The 17,633-nt window shown below is 46.6% G+C and overlaps 1 protein-coding gene across 1 annotated transcript in view; it reads right to left on the reverse strand.

Annotated features, from left to right (window-relative positions):
* LOC115464694 (probable palmitoyltransferase ZDHHC14) overlaps positions 1 to 17,633 on the reverse strand; it is a 238,743-nt gene that overhangs the window by 80,669 nt on the left and 140,441 nt on the right. Inside the window, exons 5-6 of the mRNA XM_030195052.1 lie at positions 677 to 779; positions 14 to 62 (exon numbers count right to left, since the gene is read on the reverse strand). Of these exons, the coding sequence (XP_030050912.1) occupies positions 14 to 62; positions 677 to 779 (152 nt within the window). The remainder of the gene's footprint in view (positions 1 to 13; positions 63 to 676; positions 780 to 17,633) is intronic.

The raw sequence follows: 17,633 nt of genomic DNA on the forward strand, positions 1-17,633 counted from the left end.
AATTTAGACTTACCTGTTAATTCCAATTCCTAGAGTCCAGCCACACCAGTTTGTTATACTCCCTGCATGCAAACAGAGAAAAAGCTCAGTGCCAATTTAATTTCCTCTTATTGGAAGATGGTGCTGCCTACTGTTGCTCAATATATTTATGCCAAAGGTAGAACTCAAGCCCAGCCTCATCCAAAAATAAGACATTGCTTTGTCTGAGCTCTTAAAACACTCACAAATACCAAGTTCGATGTGACCAAGGACCAAATAACTTGGCTACAGCCTCAAGACGAGAGAATACCAGCAACCAAAGTGTAAGAATCCCTCAAATATTCCAGAAGGGCCAACAATGCAACTGCTGTACCTTGCTGAACTTGTCAACCTGCAAATACCCAACTGCCGTGGCTTCACTGTGATCCTGTTCAAGTCTGGCAGGACTCAAGGAAAGAGAATGAACAGATAAATCTAAATTCTATCTTCCATTGTCCATGCCAGACCAGTCCACACATGAGATATACCCAAGTTCTATACAGATCAGGAAGGAGGAAGCCACCATAGACATTAACATACCTGAATCCAAGACAAAGGGCATTAAGGCTACACTGGAGACAAGGCCTCTGTTCTGCATTTTGGCAAACTCAGACTCCTAAACAAGGACTTCTGTCTCCCCATCAATAAAAGTACCAACCTTCTGCTACATGCAACACCTGCTGAAGTAAGCAGAGATCATATCCGCTAACCCACTCAGAACTGCTGCCTCCTACCTGGGAACCCTTCATAACCAAAGAAACCTATCCAAAATCAGAAAGGACTGGAGACCCACAAGAGGCCTATGCCCTGTCTTGGTCCTTACACTAGCCCACCTCCCCTGACTTTTCCAAAGTCAGCAAAGATGAGTTTGAATTCTCGCAGGAGGAAAACCCTTCTGGCAATACTTGTACACAGTCTATAATCTACTAGGTCCAAGGAGCAGGAAGGAATGACAAACTTCCAGAACCAAGCCCAGGCTTTAAAACGAGACCACTTAGGGTGAAGTTCACTAACCATATCACCTCCCATTTCCTCTTGGAAATTAACTAGACTACAGAAAATATTGTGACTTCTATGAACCTAAACCTACAGAGGTCCAAACTCTAACTCAGCAATATTTTGTCAAGTGCTATTCACTGCCCTTTCTCTGCCAGTACATCTATGAGCTTTTGTGGAAACCCAAGAAAGAATTCAGCAACAAAGGAAACATTCCTCTTTAGTGTGAGTAGTTTTACAGAGGTTAAGGAAAACCATAACTTTCTGATTAATAAACAGAACATCTTTATTATAAGAGAAAAGCCTTAAAATTCAGCTATAAGGCTCTAAACAAAAGTCATATGCAGGACTGCTCTTATCACTACCTCTTCCTGTTAATGCTCCAGAAAAGGAACCCAGTGGTAGCTGAACATGACAAATCTCACGGGGAGTTTAACAGGGGATGCAGAAATGGGAATGAAGGACAACTAGGCAAGCATCTGGTTCATCCAATCCACTTTATTCTTCAAACAAAAGTATTTGGGGATAAATGAAAACAAGTCATATCCATTGCCTGCCGCATTGAGCCTGCCATGAGTGGGAAAGCGCGGGGTACAAAATGTAACTAAAATAAAAAAATATGACCACCACCAATAAAAAAAATAAAATGTAGCATAAAATGTGTGCAACATGAAAGGATGCCTAATTTGCATAATCAGTTTGGAAAAAGGAAAAATAAAATGCTTTATATTTACAAACATGGAAGAGAGAGAGAGATGAAATACAACTAACCTGTTGTTGTTTGGTAAATGAGTTAGTGATGGAAATGACTGAAAACTCTATTTGGTTCTTCAAAAAGACCATGCATATACAGTCACTACTCTGTCAGGAGAGTAAACCGTTTTTTTATATAAAAAAACTACAGAATTCTGTAAGAAAAGGGGAAAAAAAATCACACGGAAGAGTGACGCCACGTGGAAGAACTGTATAAATGGTGGGGAACAAACACTGGTGTGGCTGAAATGAAAAGAACAATGTGACTGAAAAGGGGGGGCCGAGGCAGGAAGGCAAACGATCAGTGAGAGAAAAGCAACAGCAATGACAGTGGAAGAATGGACCAAAAAAATAAAAAAAAGAAATACCAACCAGAGTCACACGGCGAAGGAATCTGCTTTAAACGGGAACCACAGTGAAAAGCCAGTGTATAAAAAAACAAGGTGTGCCAGAATGATATGCATGCCTGTAGGAGCAACACTGATGAGAGAGAGAAAGACCAATGTGCCAAAAATTAAAAAAGGAAAAAAGTACCATCAGTGTCTCAAGGCAAAGGAATGTACAGTGGGGGAAATAAGTATTTGATCCCTTGCTGATTTTGTAAGTTTGCCCACTGACAAAGACATGAGCAGCCCATAATTGAAGGGTAGGTTATTGGTAACAGTGAGAGATAGCACATACAAATTAAATCCGGAAAATCACATTGTGGAAAGTATATGAATTTATTTGCATTCTGCAGAGGGAAATAAGTATTTGATCCCCCACCAACCAGTAAGAGATCTGGCCCCTACAGACCAGGTAGATGCTCCAAATCAACTCGTTACCTGCATGACAGACAGCTGTCGGCAATGGTCACCTGTATGAAAGACACCTGTCCACAGACTCAGTGAATCAGTCAGACTCTAACCTCTACAAAATGGCCAAGAGCAAGGAGCTGTCTAAGGATGTCAGGGACAAGATCATACACCTGCACAAGGCTGGAATGGGCTACAAAACCATCAGTAAGACGCTGGGCGAGAAGGAGACAACTGTTGGTGCCATAGTAAGAAAATGGAAGAAGTACAAAATGACTGTCAATCGAAAGATCTGGGGCTCCACGCAAAATCTCACCTCGTGGGGTATCCTTGATCATGAGGAAGGTTAGAAATCAGCCTACAACTACAAGGGGGGAACTTGTCAATGATCTCAAGGCAGCTGGGACCACTGTCACCACGAACACCATTGGTAACACATTACGACATAACGGATTGCAATCCTGCAGTGCCCGCAAGGTCCCCCTGCCTCGGAAGGCACATGTGACGGCCCGTCTGAAGTTTGCCAGTGAACACCTGGATGATGCCGAGAGTGATTGGGAGAAGGTGCTGTGGTCAGATGAGACAAAAATTGAGCTCTTTGGCATGAACTCAACTCGCCGTGTTTGGAGGAAGAGAAATGCTGCCTATGACCCAAAGAACACCGTCCCCACTGTCAAGCATGGAGGTGGAAATGTTATGTTTTGGGGGTGTTTCTCTGCTAAGGGCACAGGACTACTTCACCGCATCAATGGGAGAATGGATGGGGCCATGTACCGTACAATTCTGAGTGACAACCTCCTTCCCTCCGCCAGGGCCTTAAAAATGGGTCGTGGCTGGGTCTTCCAGCACGACAATGACCCAAAACATACAGCCAAGGCAACAAAGGAGTGGCTCAGGAAGAAGCACATTAGGGTCATGGAGTGGCCTAGCCAGTCACCAGACCTTAATCCCATTGAAAACTTATGGAGGGAGCTGAAGCTGCGAGTTGCCAAGCGACAGCCCAGAACTCTTAATGATTTAGAGATGATCTGCAAAGAGGAGTGGACCAAAATTCCTCCTGACATGTGTGCAAACCTCATCATCAACTACAGAAGACGTCTGACCGCTGTGCTTGCCAACAAGGGTTTTGCCACCAAGTATTAGGTCTTGTTTGCCAGAGGGATCAAATTATTTCCCTCTGCAGAATGCAAATAAATTCATATACTTTCCAAAATGTGATTTTCCGGATTTAATTTGTGATGTGCTATCTCTCACTGTTACCAATAACCTACCCTTCAATTATGGGCTGCTCATGTCTTTGTCAGTGGGCAAACTTACAAAATCAGCAAGGGATCAAATACTTATTTCCCCCACTGTACCTTGATACAGCAGAAAGAGGAGCCACAGTGAAAAGCCAGTATTTGAAGGGCAAAGGGTGCCAAAATGATGCAGTAGGGGAAGGTATGAGCCTGGGTCCACCTGTCTACAGTGCACTGCACCCACTACTAGACTACTCCAGGGACCTGCATGCTATTCTGATGGACCTGAGCATAACATCTGAGTGTGGCACAGAGGCTGGTAAGTAATGTTTTTCATCACATTTTTGAGGGTTGGGAGGGGGGTAGTGACCACTGAGGGAATAAGGTGAGGTCATTCCTGATTCCCCCATCTCAATAACAGACTGTGGATGAGAGGGGGAGCCATTTTGGATCTGGTGCTTGGTGGCATGCAGGGCATAGTGCGAGAAGTGGCAGTGTTGGGTCCCCTGGGAAACAGGAAACAGAGATCATAACTGATCAAGTTTGAGCTACTATAAGGATCGGCTAAGACTTAGAGACGTTTTTCTGCTATTATGGAACAAAACCAAACTGTCCAGGACTAAAACTTAGACGTTTTGAGCTAGACCTGTTTTTATAACGAATAAGGCACAAAAAGGTGCCCTAAAAACCATATGATTAACCATGGTCATATGGTTATTTAGGGCACCTTTTTGTGCCTTATTCGTTATAAAAACAGGTCTAGCTCAAAACGTCTAAGTTTTAGTCCTGGACAGTTTGGTTTTGTTCCATAATAGCAGAAAAACGTCTCTAAGTCTTAGGAACGCCCAAGTTCCGCCCTGAACACGCCCCTGGTACACCCCTTGAGATTTGGACGCAGTTCTGATGTACTTCAGAGAAAAACGTCTAAACAAAATGTTTCGAAAATACTGATTTGGATGTTTTGTGAGAAAAACGTCCAAATACAGACATGCCACTTTTTGGATGTTTTTTTCTCTGTTGAAAATGAGCCCATTCGTGTCCTAACCTTAGCAGCCGATCCTTATAGTAGCTCAAACTTGATCAGTTATGATCTCTGTTTCCTGTTTCCCAGGGGACCCAACACTGCCACTTCTCGCACTATGCCCTGCATGCCACCAAGCACCAGATCCAAAATGGCTCCCCCTCTCATCCACAGTCTGTTATTGAGATGGACATGGGGGAAGCAACTACTTGCCCTGGGACTGATAGCATGGAATGGTACTACTAATTGGGTTTATGCCAGGTACTTGTATCCTGGATTGACCACTGCTGGAAGCAGGATTCTGGGCTAGATGGAGTTGTCGATATGGGGAAGGGGGGATATAATTAAAATTTTATTTTCCTTAGTCAATTTTAGATATATACAGCCAACCCAATTTTCCACCAATACAATAACTATGTTTACTAATTACATTATCATCTTTATTCTTATCAAATAGAGAGAAGATTGTAATATCATCCAAATATGAGAGGCAGTTGATACCCTCTTCTTCTAACCCCCCCCCCCCCCAGTGTAGACATTAACGCAATGCCTAATTCTCTCTTCCCAGCACTCCGCACCCCTCCCTACCAACCTTAACATCTCCGGCACCACAATCCCCATATCTGACAACTTAAAAATCCTTGGCGTGACATTAGATAACCACCTCTCGCTCGAAGATCACGCAAAGTGAATGATACATACCTGTAGCAGGTGTTCTCCGAGGACAGCAGGCTGATTGTTCTCACGACTGGGTGACGTCCGCGGCAGCCCCCACCAACCGGAAAAGGCTTCGCGGGACGGTAGGCACGCAGGGCACGCCCACCGCGCATGCGCGGCCGTCTTCCCGCCCGTGCGCGACCGCTCCCGCCAGTTGAATGACAAGCAATAAAATATGAAACAACTCCAAAGGGGAGGAGGGAGGGTAGGTGAGAACAATCAGCCTGCTGTCCTCGGAGAACACTGCTACAGGTATGTATCATTCACTTCTCCGAGGACAAGCAGGCTGCTTGTTCTCACGACTGGGGTATCCCTAGCTTTCAGGCTCACTCAAAACAAGAACCCAGGTCAATTGAACCTCGCAACGGCGAGGGTACAACAGAAATTGACCTAACGAAGAACAAAATTGAGAGTGCAGCCTGACCAGAATAAATTCGGGTCCTGGAGGGTGGAGTTGGATTTACACCCCAAACAGATTCTGCAGCACCGACTGCCCAAACCGACTGTCGCGTCGGGTATCCTGCTGGAGGCAGTAATGTGATGTGAATGTGTGGACAGATGACCACGTCGCAGCCTTGCAAATCTCTTCAATAGTGGCTGACTTCAAGTGGGCCACTGACGCTGCCATGGCTCTGACACTATGAGCCGTGACATGACCCTCAAGAGCCAGCCCAGCCTGGGCGTAAGTGAAGGAAAATGCAATCTGCTAGCCAATTGTGGTGCGTTTCCCGACAGCGACCCCTAGCCTGTTAGGGTCGAGAAGAAACAAACAATTGGGCGGACTGTCTGTGGGGCTGTGTCCGCTCCAAGTAAAAGGCCAATGCTCTCTTGCAGTCCAATGTGTGCAACTGACGTTCAGCAGGGCGGGTATGCGGCCTGGGGAAGAATGTTGGCAAGACAATTGACTGGTTAAGATGGAACTCCGACACCACCTTCGGCAGGAACTTTGGTGGGTGCGGAGCACTACTCTGTTGTGATGAAATTTGGTATACGGAGCATGAGCTACCAGGGCTTGAAGCTCACTGACCCTACGAGCTGAAGTAACTGCCACCAAGAAAATGACCTTCCAGGTCAAGTACTTCAGATGGCAGGAATTCAGTGGCTCAAAAGGAGGTTTCATCAGCTGGGTGAGGACGACGTTGAGATCCCATGACACTGCAGGAGGCTTGATAGGGGGCTTTGACAAAAGCAAGCCTCTCATGAATCGAACGACTAAAGGCTCTCCAGAGATGGCTTTACCTTCCACACGATAATGGTAAGCACTAATCGCACTAAGGTGATTCCTTACTGAGTTGGTCTTGAGCCCAGACTCTGATAAGTGCAGAAGGTATTCAAGCAGGTTCTGTGCAGGGCAAGAACGAGGTTCTAGGGCCTTGCTCTCACACCAAACGACAAACCTCCTCCACTTGAAAAAGTAACTCTTTTTAGTGGAATCCTTCCTAGAGGCAAGCAAGACCCGGGAGACCCTCAGACAGACCCAACGCAGCGAAGTCTACGCCCTCAACATCCAGGCCGTGAGAGCCAGGGATTGAAGGTTGGGGTGCAGCAACGCTCCGTCGTTCTGCGAAATGAGAGTCGGAAAACACTCCAATCTCCACGGTTCTTCTGAGGACAACTCCAGAAGAAGAGGGAACCAGATCTGACGGGGCCAAAAGGGCGCTATCAGAATCATGGTGCCGCGGTCTTGCTTGAGCTTCAGTAAGGTCTTCCCCACCAAAGGTAGGGAGGATAAGCATACAGGAGGCCGGTCCCCCAATGAAGGAGAAAGGCATGACGCTAGCCTGCCGTGTGTCTGAAGTCTGGAACAGAACAGAGGCAGCTTGTGGTTGGTCTCGAGAGGCGAAAAGATCCACCGAGGGGGTGTGCCCCACTCTCGGAAGATCTTGCGTACCACTCTGGAATGGAGCGACCATCGTGCGGTTGCATGACTCTGCTCAGTCTGTCGGCAGACTGTTGTTTACGCCTGCCAGGTACGTGGCTTGGAGGAGCATGCCGAACGGCACGCCAACGCCACATCCCGACAGCTTCCTGACACAGGGGGCGAGATCCGGTGCCCCCCTGCTTGTTGACGTAATACATTGCAATCTGATTGTCTGTCCGAATTTGGATAATTTGGTAGGACAGCCGATCTCTGAAAGCCTTCAGTGCGTTCCAGATCGCTCGGAGCTCCGGAGGTTGATCTGCAGATCCTTTCCTGGAGGGACCACAGACCCTGGGTGTGAAGCCCATCGACATGAGCTCCCCACCCCAGGCGAGATGCATCCGTCGTCAGCACTTTCGTGGGCTGCGGAATTTGGAATGGACGTCCCAGGGTCAAATTGGTCCGAATGGTCCACCAGAGCAGTGAAGTGCGGCAACTGGTGGAGAGGCGGATGACATCTTCTAGATCCCCGGTGGCTTGAAACCACTGGGAAGCTAGGGTCCATTGAGCAGTCTCATGTGAAGACGAGCCATGGGAGTCACATGAACTGTGGAGGCCATATGACCCAGAAGTCTCAACATCTGCCGAGCTGTGACCTGCTGAGACGCTCTGGTCTGCGAAGCCAGGGCCAGGAGATTGGTGTGGCCTCGCTTCGGGAAGGTAGGCATGAGCCGTCTGGGCATTCAGCAGAGCTCCTATGAATTCCAGAGACTGGGTTGGCTGGAGATGGGACTTGGGTAATTTATCACAACCCCAGCAGCTCCAGAAGTCGAGTAGTGCACTGCATAGACCGGAGGGCTCCCGCTTCCGAGGTGTTCTTGACCAGCCATAGTCGAGATATGGGAACACGTGCACTCCCAGCTTGCGTAGGTAGGCCGCTACCACCACGAGGCACTTGGTAAACACTCGTGGAGCAGAGGCGAGCCCAAAGGGCAGCACACAATACTGAAAGTGCCGTGCGCCCAGGCGGAATCTGAGATACTGTCTGTGAGTTGGCAGTATCGGTATGTGAGTATATGCGTCCTTTAAATCCAGGGAACATAGCCAGTCGTTTTTCTGAATCATTGGCAGAAGGGTGCCCAAGGAAAAGCATCCTGAACTTTCTTTGACCAGGAATTTGTTCAGGCCTCTCAGGTCTAGGATGGGACGCATCCCCCCTGTTTTCTTTTCCACAAGGAAGTACCTGGAATAGAATATCCCTGCCCTTCCTGCCCGGGTGGTACGGGCTCGACCGCATTGGCGCTGAGAAGGGCGGAGAGTTCCTCTGCAAGTACCTGCTTGTGATGGGAGCTGAAAGATTGAGCTCCCGGAGGACAATTTGGAGGCAGGGAGGCCAAATTCAGGGCGTATCCGCACCGCACTATTTGGAGAACCCACTGGTCGGAGGTTATGAGAGGCCACCTTTGGTGAAAAAACTTAACCTCCCCCCGACCGGCAGATCGCCGGTATGGACACTTTGAGGGCGGCTATGTTCCCGAGGATCCAGTCAAAAGCCCGTCCCCAGCTTTTGCTGTGGAGGCGCAGGGGGCTGCTTAGGCGCACGCTGTTGACGAGAACGAGCGCGCTGGGGCTGTCCCTGTGCCTGGCGAGGCCTTCGGGCCGGCTGGTTGTACCAACGCTTTGCAAAAGAATAGGGCGCAGCCTGCCGGGCCCGGGAAAATCGTCCACCTGCTGAGGTGGATGCTGAAGGCGCCCGGGGGAGAGCTTGTCGAGGGCGGTTTCCCGCTGATGCAGTTGGTCCACCAGCTGCTCGACCTTCTCACCAAAAATGTTATCCCCCCCGCAAGGGACGTCGGCCAGTCTCTGCTGGGTGCGGTTGTCCAGGTCAGGGCACGCAGCCATGAGAGCCTGCGCATCACTATACCTTGGGCCGCAGCACGAGATGCCACGTCACAGGTGTCATAGATACCCCTGGACAGGAACTTTCTGCACGCCTTCAGCTGCCTGACCACCTCCTGATAAGGCCTGGCGCTCCGGCGGGAGCTTATCGACCAGGTCCGCCAGTTGTTCCACATTAGTCCGCATGTGGATGCTCATATAGAGCAGGTATGAATGGATCGGGTCACGAGCTGGAGGATTGGTAGGCCTTCCTCCCAAACGAGTCCAGAGTGCGAGACTCCCGCCCCGGGGGCGCCGAGGCGGTATCCCTCGAACTCCGTGCCCTCTTGAGAGCAGAATCCACGACCGCCGAGTCATGGGGCAGTTGGGGCCGCATTAAACTCTGGGTCAGAGTGGATCCTGTACTGGGACTCTGCTTTCTTGGGAATGGTGGGGTTAGTTAACGGTCGCACCCAGTTCCGAAGCAGTGTCTCCTTGAGGACATTGTGCAGCGGCACCCGTGGAGGACTCTCTAGTGGTGATGGATAGTCGAGGACCTCGAGCATCTCGGCCCGTCGGCTCTTCCACAGAGACCACGGGAAAGGGAATGCTAATAGACATATCCCGCACAAAGGAGGCAAAGGAGAGACTCTCAGGAGGTGAGAGCTTCCTCTCCGGTGAAGGCGTGGGGTCCGAGGGAAGGCCCGTAGACTCCTCTGAGGAGAAATATCTAGGGTCCTCCTCTTCCCCCCACGAGGCCTCATCCTCGGTATCGGACATAAGCTCATGTAGCTGAGTCCTGAACCGGGCCCCTGCTCGACGTTGAGGCACCGAGGTCTCGGTGTCGTCGAGCGGTGGACTCACGCGTCGGCGGGGACGGAGCTCCCTCCATCGACGTCGACGGGGACTCCACCTGCGTGGCGGTCGAGACCGGCGCCGCAAGCGGCGGCGGGTGTCGGACGGCCCCGGCGCCGGGCTAGAGCTCGCGGCGCCACAGACATCGGCGCCGAGGGCGCAAGCACCCCCGGCGCCGGCACAGCCTGGCGCATCAGCACCTTCCAGGATCCCCGGAAGGATGGCTCTGAGCACTCGTCCAGGCCCGCTGCCGGGAAAGGCGGTGGGGCCGGTAGGGGTGTCGGTTGCCAAGAAGCTGATGGGGGCCAGGAGACGGCACCAAGGTGACGGAACCATGGCGCGTCGGTACCTCCACAACCGACGGGGACCTCTCCTCTCGGCGATGACGCTTCGGCGTCGCCTCCTCTCCGATGTCCGATTGCCACCGAGGGGACCGGTGACCGACGCTTCTTGTCCTTTTTCCGATGCGTCGTCACCAGCGCCGGGGAGGTATGGAGGGAGGAGAGACGATACCCCTCGGTCTCGAGGAGCCGGGTACGACAGGGTTCGGTCCCGTGGACCACGGGCTGAGGGAGTGACCGGGGCCGGACTGCCCACGCGGCCGCTCACCTCCACCCTCGCCGGCGGACCGGCGGGCCGACGGGACATGTTCTCCTGGGGTCGATGCCATCGGTGCCGATGTCTCGGGCATCGATACGGTACCGAAGGGCCGGGCGTCGATACCGATGCCGTCGAGGTCGACGTCGAGGGGCCGGCGCAAGTTCCAAAAAGACTGTCCCGCAGAACTTGCCTCGCAACTTGAGTCCGTTTCCGGAGACCGAGACACAGGGAACACGACTTGATATTGTGCTCCGGCCCGAGGCACTGGAGGCACCAAGCGTGGGTGTCGGTCTGCGAGATCGGCCGGCCGCAGCGACCACACTTTTTAAATCCACCTCGGGACCTTCGAGGACATCGACGGAAAAATCGCGTCGGCGAAGTCAAAGTCGTCAATGGTGGCGAAAATCACACCTCGAAAAAAGAAACCAACCGTGCGGCCACTAGGCCGCAACGCGGCGTCCCCGCTGGAAACGAGGGGAAAAAGGGAGCGCGTGCTCCACACGCTCAGGTTTTTTTTTTGTTTTTTTTTTAAAAAGAAAAAGGAAACCGGCGGTAACAAAACTAAATAGAAAAAACAACGATCCGCGTAAACGCAATCGACTCTTCCGGCGGCTGAAGCAGAGAGAGCGGCAAAGCACGACTCTCTCCAGACGTGAAAAAAAGGACTGGCGGGAGCGGTCCGCGGCACCGGGCGGGAAGACGGCCGCGCATGCGCGGTGGGCGTGGCCTGCGTGCCGGACCGTCCCGCGAAGCCTTTTCGCGGTTGGGGGGGGGCTGTACCGTGGACGTCACCCAGTCGTTGAGAACAAGCAGCCTGCTTGTCCTCGGAGAAAATCCACTACAAGAAAATGTTCAACATGATGTGATACTGAAACGCGTAAAACCATATCTCCCCCTGAAACATTCAGGAACTTGGTGCAATCACAGTACTTACCCACGCGACTACTTGCAACATTATTTTCTTAGGCTGCAAGAACCAACATCCTGAAAAAATGTCAGACTGCCCAAAATACTGCAGCTAGACTCATATTTGGCAAACCACAATTTGAAAGTGCACATACCTCTTCGAAAAAAAATTCATTGGCTCCTATCAAAGAACGAAATCAATTTCAAAGTCCACACACTAATCCACAAGATTATCCATGTGAATCTTCCAGGCTATATGCTCGACCTGATCGACCTCCCCACCAGGAACATGTCTACAACCTTACGAACTTACCTCAACCTACACTACCCCAATGCAAAGGACAAGTACAAACCTATTATGGATCCAACTTCTCCTTCTTAGGCAACCAACTCTGGAATGCCCTCCCCGACCAATCCGATCACTCAGTGACCATCTGCCCTTCAGAAATCACTAAAAACCCATCTGTTCAGGCAAGCCTACCCAACGATCCAGATTCATTCCCACAAACCCATCTATTCATCACATATCCAGGAGACATGACAACGACCTAGACCATATATCTCCTGCCTCATTTTCCCCTGCTTATCCCCTGTTTTTATCCCCTTTTGCCTCATCGACCCCTCCCTCAATGCTCACCTACCCCTTACTCACACCCTCTCCTACTCCCTTCACTCTTGCCCATTCCCCTCCACCTCATCTACCCTCCAATTGCTCACTACCCCTGCTAATACTTCTCCCACTCCCCTCATCCCTGCATTTCTACATTCTATTTCTTTTATTACTCCGATAATACTCAACTTATTTCTCTCCACCAATACTTTGTAACCCCAATTACTATGTAAGCTGCATTGAACCTGTTTTGAGTGGGAAAGCGCGGGGTACAAATGTAATAAATAAATAAATTAAGCAATATTGGGGAAGTGGGAACCCTTGAGGGACTCCACTAGCTGCCAACCACACCTCCATTAGTTCCCCTTTTCATTTTTACACTGTAGGATCTTTTTAACCCAAGCAATCACCTTTCCATAATACCAAAAGAATTCAAAACTGACAATAAAATCCTAGAATCTACATCATCAAATGCATGAGACAGGTCATACCGTAACACAATCTGGCAACCCCAATTTATATACTTTCTTATACCCCCTACTGAAGTCCCCATTAAGGTTTCAGTGCTATACGTTTTCCTAAATCTGATTGAGTAGGATATAATAAATCAAAATGATCCAAATATTCTACCAGTTAGCCACTAAACCTTATAATATTTTAACATAAAGAGAAATAGAGGCCATTGGTCTATAATTTGCAACATCTTCCATATTGCCGTGCTGATTCTTTGGTATTGGTGTAAGGATGATCCTTCCTAACTGGTCAGGAAAATCACCGTTTCACATTAGGAGCTGCTACCCAGGAAAACAAAATCAATTCAGTGTGCAACAGCAATAAAACCAAACAGACAGCATATTAGGAGTTTAATGGAAAGGAATATAAAAAAAAACAGATTTCTTAACATCTCTGTACAGGATCTACGGTACAACCACACAATGAATACTATGTGAGAAGCTAGTTACTCCTGGTCAAAAATATTAGAGAAATAGATAAATATAGGTATATATAAAAGCTAAAGTATCATTTATGTAGCCATTTGTTGCTAAGAAGGTTTGGATTTAGGATTCTTCAGTTGGAACAGACCAACTGAGAGGGAATATAATCGCATGTGCTACAAACTCATCAGTGGTGTGCCACAGCTTAATAGGGAACAGTTATTTTACTCTTTCAAATACTACTAGTAACTCCCCATGAAAATGATAACAGATGTACAACAAATTTAAGAAACTTTTTTGTTATGTATAAGGATGGCAGAAGATGGGGGCAACTTAATAAGTAATGCACCTGATAAGTTTGATCATTTTTTTTCAAGTATAGCTACACCTTTCTCTGGTTGCTATAATGGGACAGACCAAGGTCTATCAAGCCCAAGTATCCTTTTTCCAACAGTGGCCAATCCAAGTTACAAATGGCTGGTAAGATCCCCAAAAAAGTAAAACATATTTTATACTGCTTATCCTAGAAATAAGCAGTGCATTTTTTTACAAGTTCATCTTAATAATGACTTATTATAGACTTTTTTTTTTTTAGGAAATTATCCAAACCCTTTTTAAATCCTGCTCAGCTAACTGCTTTTACCACATTCTCTGGCAACGAATTCCAGAGTTTAGTTACACATTGAGTGAAGAAATAATTTCTCCAGTTTGTTCAAAATGTACTACTTAGTAACTTCACTGTGTGGCCCCTAGTCCTAGTTTTTTTGGAAAGAGTTAACATGCAATTCATGACTACTAATTCCACTACACTCAGTATTTTATAAACCTCTATCATATCTCCTCAGCCATCTCTTCTCCAAACTGAAGAGCCCTAGCCACTTTAGTTTCCTCATAGGGAAGTCGTCCTAACCCCTTTATCATTTTTGTTGCCATTCTCTGTACCTTTTCTAATTCATGTGGTGACCAGAATTGCACACAGTATTTGAAGTGCAGTCGCACCATGAACCAATACAAAGGCATAACAACATTCTCATTTCTGCTTTCCATTACTTTAATAATAATTCCTAACATTCTATTTGCTTTCTTAGTCACCACTGCACAAAGGGTTTGAACATATCACCAACGATGACCCCTAGATCCTTTTCATGGGTGGTGACTCCTACAGTATGTGAAACCTTACATCACAAAGCTATAGTCTGGGTTCCTCTTTTCCACATGCATCATTTGTACTTGCACACATTAACGTCATCTGCCATTTGATTGCTTAGTCATGCAGTCTCCCAGTCTTGTAAGGTCCTCTTGTGATTTAACAACTTTGCATAACTTTGTACCATCAGCAAATTTAATTATCTCAATAGTTATTCCCATCTCTAAATCATTTACAAATATGTTAAAAATCAGAAGTCCCAGCACAGACTCCTAGAGAACCCCACTATCTATCCTTCTCCATTGAGAATACCGACCATTTAACCTTACTCTCTTGTTTTCTATCTTTTTAAACTGTTTATAATCCGCAATAGGACATTACCTCTTTGCCCATTACTTTCTAATTTCCTAAGGAGTCTATCATGCCTTTTGAAAATCCAGATACTCAATACTGACTGGTTCACCTTTACCCACATTTTTATTCACCCCTTCAAAGTAATGTAGTAAATTGGAAGCAATATTTCCCTTGACCAAATTCTTGTTGGCTTTGTCTCATTAACCCATGCCTATGTATATGCTCTGTAATTTTGTTCTTTGTAATAGGCTCTACCATTTTGCCCGGCACTGCCACCAGGCTCTATAAACTTTTCTGATCTCCTCTGGAACCCTTTTTAAAAATTGGCGTTGCATGGGCCACCTTCTAATCTTCTGGTAACATGCTAGATTTTAAAGATAAATTACATATTACCAACAATAGCTCTGCAAGTATGTTTTTCAATTCTATCAGAACTCTGGGACGTATACCGTCCAGTCCAGGTGATTTGCTACTTTTCAATTTGTCAAATTGCCCCATTATATCTTCCAGGTTTACACAGATTCAATTCGGTTTCTCTGACTTATCAGCATTGAATACCATTTCTGGCACTGGTATTTCCCCCATATCTTTCTCTGTGAAGACCAAAGCAAATAATTCATCTAATCTCTCTGCTATGCCACTTTTACCCCTTGTTCCAACTGATTCTTTTACAATATCACAGAGCCATTTTGTTAAATTGGGCATTAATGTAAAAGACCTCCACAGACATCTGATAATTTTTTTTTTTTTTGGGGGGGGGGGGGGGGGGGGGGGGTTACCACATATGAATGAATCATTCCGAACAATAAAGATTTTGAAACAAAACTGGGGTTTCTGCAGGACCTTTTTGTGTTTGAGAAGCACCAGTTTATGCTTTTAGACAAGACGTTAAGGCAGACCTATATTCCAGTCCATTGCTCAAAATATGAAGCCATAGGTATAAGTGTAGCCAATTAACTAGTGAAGCCACAATTATTTAGCTAAAATTTGGAGGGTGAAATTCTAAAAAAGGGAGAGACTAGGGACAATTACTCTTAATCCCTTGTGTAAAGCTCTGGACGAAATGAGCACTTTTTATAAATCTCTGTGCACCTCTGAGACAGTGTAAAGATGTTAACAGGGAAACAGAGAGATATGTATTCTCAATGTGAAATGGGGAATACATCTGTGGATTTTGTTTTACCGGTCCAAGCCACACCCTCTCAAAAGCGCTGCAATGTGTAAATCTTCACAAGTAAAATAGCGGCTTTGTGAAATCAATATTTTTAAAATTACCACCTTATTTTCACAAATTATTTTCAATATCCTATTACTAATAATATTTATTCTCTCTCATGTGCTACATCTTGCAGTTCTTAATGAGTGTTATATTGTATCCTAGGAACCAAATAAGGTAATATAAAGACAAAATAAAATATAGCAGAGTAGATTTATCTACCCAGTGCTAAAACTAAAAGTAATGTATATGTAGAGAAAGATTTGCAATTTTTTGTATTTTTAGGCAGCTGAATAATGATTTTCAAGGTGGGGACTATTATTTATTTATTTATTACATTTGTATCCCGCGCTCTCCCACTCATCGCAGGCTCAATGCGGCTTACATAGTAACAAGAGAATACAATCTGTAGTATTACAAGCAATGATTAGTGGGAATAATGAAGGATTTTTAATTATTGAATAATATGATCCCTTATGGTCTTAAGGAACATATTGCATAGGCTTGTGTTTAGGAATGAGTGGTACAAACCATATGAATTATTTGACTGATTTCTCCTTATTTTAAATAATGTGGTTTGGTGATGCCATCAGAATAGTGTTTAGTGGCAAACTATTGTTGCTTATTCAGTTTTTTTAATTAGGTCAGTAGCTCAGTCTTCCTCTGATAAAGCACAGGGCCAATTTCGAACTACTACCAGGCTACCACAGGAGCCCAACCCCAGCACGTGCCATTTCCAGTACTACAAAAATATTTTGTAGCACCGGGGCTTACCCGGCAGTAAATCAGCACATTCCAATTACCGCCGTGTTAGCACAGGAGCCCTGTCACCTAAATAGTTGGCTGTAAGGGCTCCCCCAGGAAACGGCTGCGTGCCAATCCCTGCGATTAGCACAGGGCCATTTCCTTAAAAAAAAAAAAACCCACAGCCTTTTTCCCTTTGCAGTAAAAGGGGGCCTTGGTGCACATAAAAAAAAAATGTGCTGACGCTACTGCAGACCCTCTTTTATCACAGCTTGGTAAAAGGGGCCCTTAATGCACTGCTTCTCAACCCAGTCTGAGGTATACCTAGTCCCATCAGGTTTTCAGGGCATCAATACTGAACGTAAAACATACCAAGGAGGCAAATCTCTCACATGCATGTTCAGTGTGGATATCCTGAAAACCTGATAGGACTAGGTGTGCCTCAAGGACTGGGTGGAGAAGAACTGGCTTAGTGAAACAAGGCGCATATTTTGTAATTAAATATGGGGCTGTGTCAATTTCCTTTGTAGAAGTCCAACTGCCAAATGTCATTTTTGAAGCAGCTTTTCCACTTGAAATATATAGCTGGAAACAAAACCATGTATGTTTGATGTGGTTTGACTGTTTCTCAAGTTTTTGAAAGACCCTTCAGCTTTCTTTCCCTTGTATGAGCTTTTGAATAAGTACTTTATATATTTTATATAAATGTTTAAGTCACTGTAGGTGTTAGAAAATCGTGCCCAGGGTTGTATGGGCTAGTGTTTTGAATATCTGTTGAAGGTTTCTCTAATTAAAATTGTGCTGTGTTATATTATATTTAACTACCACTAAGTATATAATTCACATTTTACTACTAGTGATATGGAGCTTCTCTTTTGTACTCTCTCAAATTCAGAAAAGACTTGGACAAGTTTGCTATGAGAGAGGGGCGAGGTCCATTTACAAATCATTAGTCAGAAATGGGTATCTCTACCTCTGACTTCTAGAAGA

This window comes from Microcaecilia unicolor, chromosome 3, assembly GCF_901765095.1.
Source record: "Microcaecilia unicolor chromosome 3, aMicUni1.1, whole genome shotgun sequence".
Taxonomy (NCBI): domain Eukaryota; kingdom Metazoa; phylum Chordata; class Amphibia; order Gymnophiona; family Siphonopidae; genus Microcaecilia; species Microcaecilia unicolor.